The 11,651-nt window shown below is 41.6% G+C and overlaps 1 protein-coding gene across 2 annotated transcripts in view; it reads left to right on the forward strand.

The window, feature by feature from the left end:
• Window positions 1–10,984, forward strand: part of LOC132825418 (SEC14-like protein 5) — a 36,257-nt gene extending 25,273 nt beyond the window's left edge. For both annotated transcript variants that reach the window (XM_060840664.1, XM_060840663.1), the window contains exons 10-16: window positions 934–1,004; window positions 1,655–1,826; window positions 3,116–3,250; window positions 5,042–5,179; window positions 5,510–5,758; window positions 6,966–7,141; window positions 7,986–10,984. In XM_060840664.1, coding sequence (XP_060696647.1) covers window positions 934–1,004; window positions 1,655–1,826; window positions 3,116–3,250; window positions 5,042–5,179; window positions 5,510–5,758; window positions 6,966–7,141; window positions 7,986–8,091 — 1,047 coding nt within the window. In that variant the 3' untranslated portion in view covers window positions 8,092–10,984. The remainder of the gene's footprint in view (window positions 1–933; window positions 1,005–1,654; window positions 1,827–3,115; window positions 3,251–5,041; window positions 5,180–5,509; window positions 5,759–6,965; window positions 7,142–7,985) is intronic.
• The last annotated feature ends 667 nt before the right edge of the window (window positions 10,985–11,651 follow it).

The raw sequence follows: 11,651 nt of genomic DNA on the forward strand, positions 1-11,651 counted from the left end.
TACCCAAGTGGATAGGGTTGTTAAGAAAGCATAAACCTTATAGAGGTTTATAAAATCATGAGAGGTATGGATAGGGTAAACAGACAAGGTCTTTTCCCTGGGGTGGGGGAGTCCAGAACCAGAGGGCAAAGGGTGAGAGGAAAATATAAAAGAGACCTAAGGGGCATCATTTAAAAGGCATCTGGATGGATATATGAATAGGAAGGGTTTGGAGGGATATGGGCCGAGTGCTGGCAGGTGAGACTAGATTGGCTTGGGATTTCTGGTCGGCGTGGACGGGTTGGACTGAAGGGTCTGTTTCCGTGCTGTACATCTCTCTGACTCTCTGACTAAGTAGTGTTACATAGAAGCCTGAGCCTGACGGAAGGTCTTGATCTGGTTTCCTCTTGACCAGTATGTCCTCAACCCAAATTATGACCTCTTTACCACATAGCGATCTTAATTGCTCTGCTATTGGTGGCTACACATAGGGAATTCCCTTCCCAACCTCTTCAATTCTACCAATTTCCTCCTTTTAAGATGATCTTTAAAAATTACCTCTGCCACTACCTGTCTTAATTGGTATTCATGATTGATAATGGCACCAGTGAAGTTCTTTGGACTTTTTCATTGCACTGAAGTTGCTATAAAAACATAATTTGTTGTTGTCAATTAGTGAGGAGGAGGGAATTTGCATTACAATAATGATGATGAGTTACGGCTTTGGCTTCTCTGATATCCATGATAATGTGTAGCTGAGAAGTGAATACTTCCACACTGGTTATTTGGTGTCATTAGACAACTCAATGCCAATGGGTTGGATTCAAAAAGGAGCCATAGGCCACAGGTTCAGTTACAAGCAGGCAATGCCTGGGATCAGGCTGTGCCCTAAAGCCTCAGCACTTGCCCAGTACAGTTGACAATCTTCATAAAAATATATTCCTCTCTTTCCAGGTTCTATCAATTAATGAAGATGGGCAGAAGAGGTGTGAAGAGAATACCAAAGTCTTTGGTCGCCCAATCACGTTAGTATTCCTTCCATTTTGTATCCCCTCAATTTCCCGTCCCCACCCCTTTTATTGTTCCTGAAATTGCCGCCATTTTCTCTGATACAGGTCCTAAAGCATTTTCACTCTTGCTTCCTCATTCACTCTCCCTTTTCCTTATTTTCAACTCTCAGTGAACCCCCTGCGTTATAACTATCAGATTATGATATAAAGTTTTGAGTTAATTGCACAGGAGATCAGGACGTGGGTGCTAGGTGGGTGAAAATCTAGGAGAGTGGTGGCAGTTTGTTAGCAACTGATTGTGGAGTTAATTCACAAGGCCAGAGAACCAGGGATTTTCCAAGCTGGGAGAGGACAATGGAGTCAAAGGTGGCATAGCTGACAGAAGAAAGGTACAGGAATGATAGACTGGGATATTGAGGAAGAGAAGGGAGCTGAGACAATATGGGATGGCAGGGGATAATGTAGAGCCTAGTTATAAGAGCTAGGAGATGCAGAGAGAATGGATAAGAGAGGAGGAGAGTCAAACCTCAGTGATGAAGCCGAGCCATGAAGATCTGTCCATGACATCTGGAATTGGCATATTCTTTACTGGTCAGCTTCCTGATTGTTGATATTCAATCAATGTTGGGGCAATGCGTAACTCGGGGGTTTGATTGAATGAGCAGATCGTGGACCTGCCTAGTTGACCTGGAAGGACTGAACATGAGGCACCTGTGGCGGCCGGGAGTGAAAGCATTGCTGAGGATCATTGAGGTGGTGGAAGCAAACTACCCGGAGACACTAGGCCGGCTGCTGATTCTCCGAGCACCTCGGGTCTTCCCTGTCCTCTGGACACTGGTGAGTCACAAACTGATGCTGCTCCTGTCCCTTTACATCCAACAAGTGCCCATTCATTAGAGCTCAGATGGTGTCAACAGGACTGTGGAGATATTACAGACAAGCCCTTTCTTATTCACTATCCAAACATACTCAATCACCTCCAAACGTCACTGAGCAGCAGCAATAGTGCCTTTAGCTGATTTTTCCCTCCCTCTAGGCCAGCTAACTTTACAAGGACCAAGACAAACCTGAAAACTTCTGTCTAGAAAACTGGGCTACTTTTATGCTGTTTTAAATACTGTGTCACTGTCACAGCATCTGACATGTGATTTGGACACCATAACAAAGTGATTCAGTTTCACCAGACCCAGTAAACTAGAGAATGTGAAATCATATTCCAGCATGTCACTTTGATTTTAATGCATTCAATTCTATAAATCTATCAAAAAGAAAGGCTGCTGTCTATTGGATTGTTGTAAAAGCAAAGCTAATTCAAAATGTCCTTTCGGGAAGGAAATCTGCTGGGTTTACCTGATCTAAGCTTATATGTGACTCTCATCTCATATTTGAGTCAAAGTATGGTGCTGGAAAAGCACAGCAGGTCATGCAGCTTCCCAGGAGCAGGAGGGTTGATTGTTTTGGGCGTAAGCCCTTCATCACTTATGCCCAAAATGTCGACTTTCCTGCTCGTTGGATGTTGCCTGACCTGCTATGCTTTTCCAGCGCCACACTTTCCAACTCTGACTCTCCAGCACCTGCAGTCCTCACTTTCTCTCATCTCATATTGACATGGTTGATTCTTAATTGCCTCTGAAATGTCCAAGCAAATCACTTCATTATATCAAGCTCCATATGAATAAGGGAAAAGACAGTAAATGCCAACCAGCCCAGTGATCCCCACATTTCAAGAATGAATAGAGGGACAGAGATAGCACCTTCCAAACTCGCAACCGTTTAGAAGGTCAAGGGCAGCAAATACATGGGAAAACCACCATCTTCAAGATCCCCTCCAAGCCACACATCATCCTGACCTGGACATATACTGCTGTTCTTTCAGTCAAAATTCTGGAGCTCTCTGCTAATGCCCATGTGGGTATATCTACACCAAACATCAAATTCAAGAAGGTAGCTCACCATCACCTTCTCAAGGGCAACAAGGGATGAGTTGACAACCAGTGACACCCACTTGCCATGAACAAATGAGGGAAAAACCTGTCTGGATTACCTTGAATTCTGCAAGTTTGATTGGATATCCTGTTATTAGACAGAGAGCCTGATGCACCTCATTGATTTTTTCTGTTCTTTAGGTCAATCCATTCATCAATGAAAACACACGTCAGAAATTCCTCATCTACAGTGGCAACAACTATCAGGGTACAGGAGGGCTTATCGATTACATTGACAAAGAAATTGTTCCTGACTTCCTGGGTGGAGACTGCCTGGTATGAAGTGCTGTTGTGGAGGGTCAGTTAAAGCAGTGTGATGGTGATATTGGGTTGGGGATATTGAGGTTAGTGAGGTGGCACTGGGTTGGGGATATTGACATTAGTGAGGGTGGAGAGGAAGGCAGAGAAGTGCGGTTCAATCCGTTAAGGGATAATGTTATCATTGTGGTAATAATGTGATAACTGTGGAAAGCTCTCGGCAACGATCACCTTTCAAATCAAAACAGCTGGAAAATGTCTGGGTAGAGTCTATGATAGAGGTCAGTTTATGTTAACTGTGGAAAAAGTGTAAATTATACCAAGACTCACTGAGGTAGCACGCTGGAAAGGAAGCCACGCTATTTCCAGGATCATTTCAAAGGTCATAGATTTTATAAAACTTTGCAAAAGTTTCCAATTTACCTGGCTTTTAGATCCAGGTTGATAGAAAGCTTCGACCAGGTTTCTGGACTTAACAAAAAATGTCTATTACAAATAAATAGAATCTAGGTACAGACAAACAATTATAGAATAGAATAGAATCCTTGCAGTGTGGAAGTAGGCCATTCAGCCCATCAAGTCCACACCAACCCTCTGAAGAGCATCCCATCCAGACTCACAGCTCTGTCCTATTCCTGTAACCCTAATTATGAACTATCAATATGTAATTCTATCACTTAAAATTCTAACCCTCTTATAAACTCTTGCTCTATGCACATATAGAGACAAAAACAAGCAGGAAATAAAACATGGGTTTTTAGGAAAGCAATTCAGTAATCCCCATCAACAATGTTTGCTGATATGATCCTTGTGCCGATCAGAGCCCCTTCTCCATATTCATTCACTTGTTTGGAGGAGGCACAGGATGACTGGTTTCCACTTAAAAAGTCTTTGACGTATCAATTAAAAGTCACAGCAACTGGAAATCAGCTATCTTCAGACTTGAGATGCTTTTTACAGCTCCTTCTCCTCCAGAGGTTTTTTCTTAACATTACATTCGCTAGTGTGGAAACAGGCCCTTCAGCCCAACTAGTCCACACCGACCCTCCGAAGAGTAACCCATCCAGACCTACTTCCCATGCACCTAACACTACGGGCAATTTAGCATGGCCAATTCACCTAACCTGCACATTCTTGGACTGTGGGAGGAAACCGGAGCACTCGGAGGAAACCCACGCAGACACAGGGAGAATGTGCAAACTCCACACAGACAGTCGCCCCGAGGCTGGAATCGAACCTGAGACCCTGGTGCTGTGAGGTAGCAGTGCTAACCACTGAGCCACCGTGCCACCCTGATGGTAAATGCAAAGCATTTACATCCTCACACACAATCAAAGAAAGAAGCTGTTATAAAATCTTAGCGGGTCTGGCAGCGTTACATGCCTAAGCTGTTCAGTTACCTGGGAGTCAATCACATTATTGCTGTCAGACAGAAGGTCTTTATAATTGCTAACTAGTCACTAGCCCACAGACCAATCAGCTATATGTTGCCAGCCTAAGCTCCATTTGCTCACACCTCATAGTTTCGGCTTAGCTTCAAACTAGGCTTTCACGCGACTTGAACAAGTAGCTCTGTAAACAGTAGTTACAATGATTGTCAGATTACTTGCTTTGAAAACATGCACCAATCTCCCAGTAATCATTGGTTTTGAAAGCTGTTCTTTTTCCATTTCAATCCATGAACAAAAATACTGAAAATTAAAAAGATACGGACTTTACAATTGGCAGATAGAATGTATAAAGATTATAGGAAGGGTGTGTTTGATTGTGATATTTTGTCACTCATTATTATCCCAATGCTTGTTACAGTGTAATATCCCAGAAGGAGGAATGGTTCCCAAGTCTTTGTACCAAACAGAGGAAATGTTAGAAAATGCAGATCAAATCAAACTCTGGACTGAAACTATTTATCAGTCAGCCACTGTTGTCAAAGGAGGCCCACATGAGGTAATAAATTGCCATAAACAGTGCACAGCTTGTCATTGTGTCTTGCAATTAGCTTGTTGAATAAACTGTTACACTGAAAAGTCCTTAGACAGTCAAATGAACAGTTACTGTGTGAATTATACAGTGAATCATCCTTACTCTCATAAATAAGCAGTAATTTCATGGCTACACAGTGATTAATATTTATATTGTAGAACAATTAGGAACATCAATATTTGAATTCTATATGCCATGAAGTTTTCACCTACGTTATGTGAGTTAGCTTCTTTACTGCGATTATGTGCTCCTCTTTCAGCCTGGCTTTCAATCTAGTTTGCTTTACTTTTGCAGAAGTTGATCGAAATACTTGAGGCCTCATCGGTAATCACCTGGGACTTTGACATTCTCAAGGGTGATGTGGTTTTTAACATCTTTCATTCCAAGCGGGCACCTCAAATCAGTCGCAAGGATTCAGCAAGCCCACTAGTTCCCCTCCCCATTGGGAATAATGTGCAACTAATAGAGAAGAACTGGGTTCTGGGTGTGGACTATAGCCCAGTGGAAACACCACTCATCTGCCGAGAAGGAGAGAGTGTTCAGGTCTGTACATCAGCTCTTTTACAGTCCCATAATACCAGTGAACATAATATTTAATACTGTAGACCAAAATACTTCTTCATTCTAATATTGTCTGCAGTACCTTTTCTCCAAAGATATTGATGCTGGGTAACTGTTGGAGACTATGCTTTTTCTCTATCATTAATGTCTGTCAGCTTGATGCACAACATTTGATGCACTTTTATTTCTGTTTTTCAAACTACAGATCAGAAATAGTTGATGATTGTGACTGTTTGGAACTTAAACTATTTTCCATTCTCCTCATACAATACCCCAGGAATTGGTGAACTGGAAAATTCCATTCACGACTCCAATTACTTTTCTAATTTCTTTAAGTATCGGATGAATTCCCACTGACCTTCCTGACATTAATATTTAAACTCTTTTGGTTTCAGTGACTCAGAGGAGCTCAGTTTCCCTTCAGTTCAAACACTGCCATATCAACAGCAACAACTTCTAATAACATAACGCTTTTAAGATGAAAAAAAAACCCAAGGCATAACTGAGAATAGGATACCAAGCCAAAAAGGATATGTTAGAAGGAGACACCATGAAGCTAGGTCAGAGAACAGGGTATTAAGGAATGTTTTACAGGAGATGGACAGAATTCTATATTATGTGGCTGCTCTTTACCTCTTGCCCCCCCAACCCTTCTCTTACAATTGCCTCTCACTACCCTTCTCTTACCCTTGTCTCTTCCTTTGCTTTTCTTGCCTCATCAAACTCTGTCTAGATTCTATCTCAATATTGCACGGAGAGGTCTTGTGACTGAGTGAGCAACATCCTGTCTCTGAATTACCTGCTAATTCTTTTAATGTGTTCATAACCAATGATAAGAATGGAAGAGATTCCTCATCAACCGTGACATGCAGGTTAGTGCCTCTCAAGACATAACCTCTTGTGTCTCTTAAACAAATAGAGAGGTGCCTACATCCTTAACAGATTATGGCTAATTACAGATAGACTGCACTGGGGCTGTCAGACATGGGGGCTCAAATTTCTGAAACAGACTTTGAACCTCCAAACTCTTGTCAGGTGAGAGTAATGCTGTTAAGCCATGGCTGACTCACAGGCAGAATGGAGAACATATTTTAAAACAAGTTTATTTTTATTGTGATTAAAATCTTTCAGTTGTCTGATGGCTTTGGCAATTGTGCTGACTTTGGGATTAAATGATTTCTACCTTCAGGGTTCCCACGTGACACGCTGGCCCGGATTCTACATCCTGCAGTGGAAGATGCACAGCCCCTGGTCGGGCTCCTCAAACCTCCCTCGTGTGGATGATGTATTGGCCTCTTTGCAAGTCTCCTCCCACAAATGCAAAATCATGTTTTACACTGAGGTGCTGGCATCAGAAGATTTCAGGTGGGTGAATGTGCTCATGCACATTCCTTGCCTCAACTGGCTCCCAGGCCTTCACAACTCTCCTGCTTCAATCAGGAATAGGAAAGGTTTGGAGGGATATGGGCCAGGAGCAAGCAGGTGGGACTAGTTTAGTTTGGGATATTTTTGGCATAGACTAGTTGGACTGAATGGTCTATTTCTGTGCTGTATGATTCTATGACTCTATGTGCTGACAGGGATCAGAAAGAAGCAACATGGTGGAAAAGGATCCTGAGTTTGTGAAACCTGTTGAGTGATCAGTTCCTCAGTAATATACCCAGATGAGGCTTCACCTTCCAGGTGTAAGGATGTGTCTTCCCACTGGCATCTGCTCAGAAGTGTCCTTTAGGGGAGAGTGTTTTCAAGGCAGAAAACTATATTGAGGTGATCTCTGAGCCACAGTCTGAGCAGTAGACCACAGCAGTTGCAGCACCCACTCAGCTGAGATTCCTATTGCTCTTTGTCAGTACTGTAATACTTCTGAGCTCAAATAACCTCCTGAGGCCTAGGCTAGTGCAGCAGTCAAGTCAATTCAACTCCCACACTTAGTCCCTTTAGCACTGTAACTTTATTTACTGCAAGTATCCATTCAATTTATTTTGAAATCATTAAATATTGAAAATTCTGTGAGGGTCTAAAAGGATACAGAACCAAGGGAAATAATTGGAGTTAAATGCAGATTAGTTGGGAACTTGTTGAGATGCAGAAAAAGCCTGAGAAACTGAATGGCAGCGTCCTGCACTTATGATCTGGATCTGTTATTGGAGGAGCTGTGGAAGAGAGGCAATAATAAGCATAATGTAACAGATGGCCTTTCTCTTTACAGGGGATCCATGACTAGCCTGGAGTCCTGTCACAGTGGATTCTCGCAGCTCAGTGCTGGCACCACCTCCTCCAGCCAGTCTCAGAGCAGCTCACATATTTCCAGATAGGAAGTTCTTGGTCTGCAATGCATTTGTCAAAAATCACCGAACAGAAGACTTCAGCTGCCTCAGGACCAGGTGCAATGATCGCTGGTCCCATAATCTTGGGTGCTGGTTACCCCAGGGTATCACTCATCTCACTTTAGTGCAATATTAGCACTGAGTACAATGCAACATTTCAAAGTTCAATGTGCAGAGAAGACATGTTTCACTAGTTTGGTCTCCTTAGGCTGTGTATTGAATGCACAGCTTTGAACATTGTCTTCCAGATGGAAGAGACAATAGGGAAAGGTGCCTTTATGCTTTGTCTTCCTTGGCCTTTTTTGTCTGAGTCCAATTTAGCTCCTTGAGCAAAACCACAAAATATCTAATCATACCCTTTAATTTTGTATGTTGTCCAAAACGGAAGCTATTTACATTCACTCCTGCAGGTTGGGAATCACAATGTACTTGATTGTCTACATCAACACTGAGCAATCATTCCTATCCTAATTATAGGTGGCATGGTGGCTCAGTGGTTAGCACTGCTGCTTCATAGGACCTGAGTTCAATTATAGCCTCAGGTGACTCTGTGTGGAGTTTGCACATTCTTCCCATGTCTGTGTGGGTTTCCTACCACAATCCAAAGATGTGCAGGTTAGATGAATTAGCCACGCTAAATTGCCCACAGTGTTCAGGGGTACCTTTATAGTAGGGTGGTGAGTTACTCTTTGGAGGGTTGGTGTAGACTTGGGCCAAATGGTCTGTTTCCACACTGTAGAGATTCGATGTTAAATATTCACTTAGTTCTTTAACTGCTTTCATTGCAGGATCTTTCTTCTAATTCAGAGACTAACTGGAGATTCATTTTATCATGAAACTTCTGGGTTCACTGTTTACATTAGGTTAAATTCCAGTGTAGAAACAGACCCTTTGGCCCAACAAGTCCACACCGACCCTCCAAAGAGTAACCCACCCAGACTAATTTCCCTCTGACTAATGCACCTAACAATATGTTCAGACTGAACAACCTGCATACATCCCTATTACCCACTACTTCCAATATCTTAGACATGACTCATGAGGTCTCATCCCACCTAACTTAATTCCCTGGTGAAACCTGCTGAATTCCAAAATCCAGAGGTTGACCAGATTTCTCTTCCCTGAATCTTCCCCAGCCTATCAAAACAGGTCATGTCTATCATATAATACTTGATAGGTATTTTCTTAAATGGTGTAAAGTTAAGATAATACATTTCCAAGTGCCTGAGATGCCTTTACATGATTAGTGATATCAACTGGTAGTATTGTGTACAATTTGGTTTTCTTCTATAAGTGGGGAATATACTTGCATTGAAAGCAGTTCTGAAAACCTTCACTAAACTGATTCTTGGGAATGACAGGGTTTTCTTGCAGAGAGAGGTTGACCCTATATTCATTGTAATTTAAAAGAATGAGAGATCTTATTGAAATGTAGAAGATTCTGAAGAAAAGTGAGGATAAAACTTAAGAGCTTGTTTTGCCCTCATCAGGGAATCTACAACCAGAGTTTAAAATGGAGATGAGGTGGGGTTTTTTTGTCCTTTCTCAGGTCATTAATATTTGGAATTGAATTAGGTAGTCTATTATTGTGATGTCTTACACAGAGTGGGGGGCCAGGAAGGAAAATGGAGAAAAGGCTACAGATAAAATAAATCATAATCTTATTAAATGGTGGAGCAGGCTTGATGCATTGAATGGCCTACTCCTGCTTCCATTTCCTTATGATCTTATTTTACTTTGTAGAGAGGGAGCTGCTGATGCTCGGACACATCATGCCCTCATATCTGATTTACAAATAGATAGCTTTTAAAATCCATAAATGGATTCTGAAGTCTAAACATGGATCATATTGAACTGTTTAAGTGAAGACAGTCCCGCCAATAACAACCACACTTGCAAAGTATTCTACTTTGAGACAAGTTATGTTTGATTGAAGTCACATGTTGGCAGGAGCACCACTGAAGGAAGGTGGTTGATATGGAAGAGGTGAATTCCTTTAGTTTTTTCAACCCTTGAGTTTAGATCTCCATCAAAGACTTCTGAATCTTGACCATCCTCCTCCAGCCATCGCTGGTTGGCCTCTTACTTCAGGGATACTTGGTTACAAGTCAGCTGCTGTAGCACTTGGAACAATCCCACCAAAGTTTCTCTGTTTTGAACACTTAGTTGCCTCACCTTTATGTTGACATGTCCAAGACCAAGCTCTGCAACAACGATTATTCAGCAAGTTAATAATCACGGTCCCTATCATTCTCCAGTCAGGTCTGATCGTCATAAATTTATCATTGTGAATTCTCATAAAAATGAGAAGTGGTACTGCTGTGATAACGTTTGACTGCTTTAATGTCTCCTCCCGGTTTACTGATCTATCTCCATTTCAAAGGCTTTCAATGGTAGAAACGAGCAGTAATTCCTGCTCAACCTTTACCAGTGTTAATAAGTGCACTGCCTTACAGAGGAGGGGTGTCCAACTAGGGACCCTTGAACCCAGGGTTGTACCTGAGTTATTGGGGTGGGTTTTTCTGGGTAAATGGTGCCCTTGAGTGGGTTTGTATTTCAATGACCCGGATGTGAATGGGCTGACATTAGCTCGATTGAATCAATAGATTCATCCAAAATCAAAACATCAAGATCTACCCAACTTATCAGCAAACTGAAAACTCAACAAATTATTAGGAATGGTGGTTCGAACTTCAGGTGACTCCCAGATTCCTGCATAAGATTCTTTGGACTCTTCTGAGATGGAGTGATATTTGGTCCTTGCCTTCTTCAAATGTAAGTCTGGTGTATATACTGGAACAGAAGTCTCTTGCAAAGTATATTTTTATGGGCATGTTTTTCTATGTAGTTACCTGATGTTAGAATTAACAAATTTAAATTTTGGGGGCTAATGTTTGAAACTTCAATTGTATAATAACTAAAGGTTTTAGTTATAAAAATCAGTTTAATTGAAATAAAATACAACTTTAATACAAGTGTTACATTTTTGAGGAGTTAGATTGTATGAATGTGTTGATATCTTTGCAAAGTTAATTATTTCCTCTTCATTTTGTTTGACAGGCAAAGGGATACTAGAGGTAAAAGACTATTTTGTTGAGTGTTTTCCAACACTGGAATCCCCATAGAATTCATTGGCAAGGCATAAATCTGAAGGAACATACTCCCTTTGTTATAAAATAAAGGAATGGCATCTGTTTCTGTCAGCTGCAATATTGTGACCTACTAAAAGCCGTTGCTCATCTGGGACCTTCATTTACAAAAAAGTTATTCTGTATCATTGGGAAGAGTCAATCAGTGGAGTATGTTTGAGGGTGTTGTGCTGGTCACTGTTGTGGCTTGCAATTTCAGTCCCTATTACACCTTGTGTCAATATCAAAGTGAGTCATCTTTTAAATCTCCTGCCTAAGAGACTGAATGCCATCATGATTAGACATTAACCATTACTGTGGTTAGACGCTTGTGCTGTAAGCTACTGAGTCTGCTGCCTGTTACAGGGTTTTGTGAAAAATGCTTAGCCCAAACGCCTGGTAGCTGATAGCACAGTACGT

This window comes from Hemiscyllium ocellatum, chromosome 20 (genome assembly GCF_020745735.1).
Source record: "Hemiscyllium ocellatum isolate sHemOce1 chromosome 20, sHemOce1.pat.X.cur, whole genome shotgun sequence".
Classification (NCBI taxonomy): Eukaryota; Metazoa; Chordata; class Chondrichthyes; order Orectolobiformes; family Hemiscylliidae; genus Hemiscyllium; species Hemiscyllium ocellatum.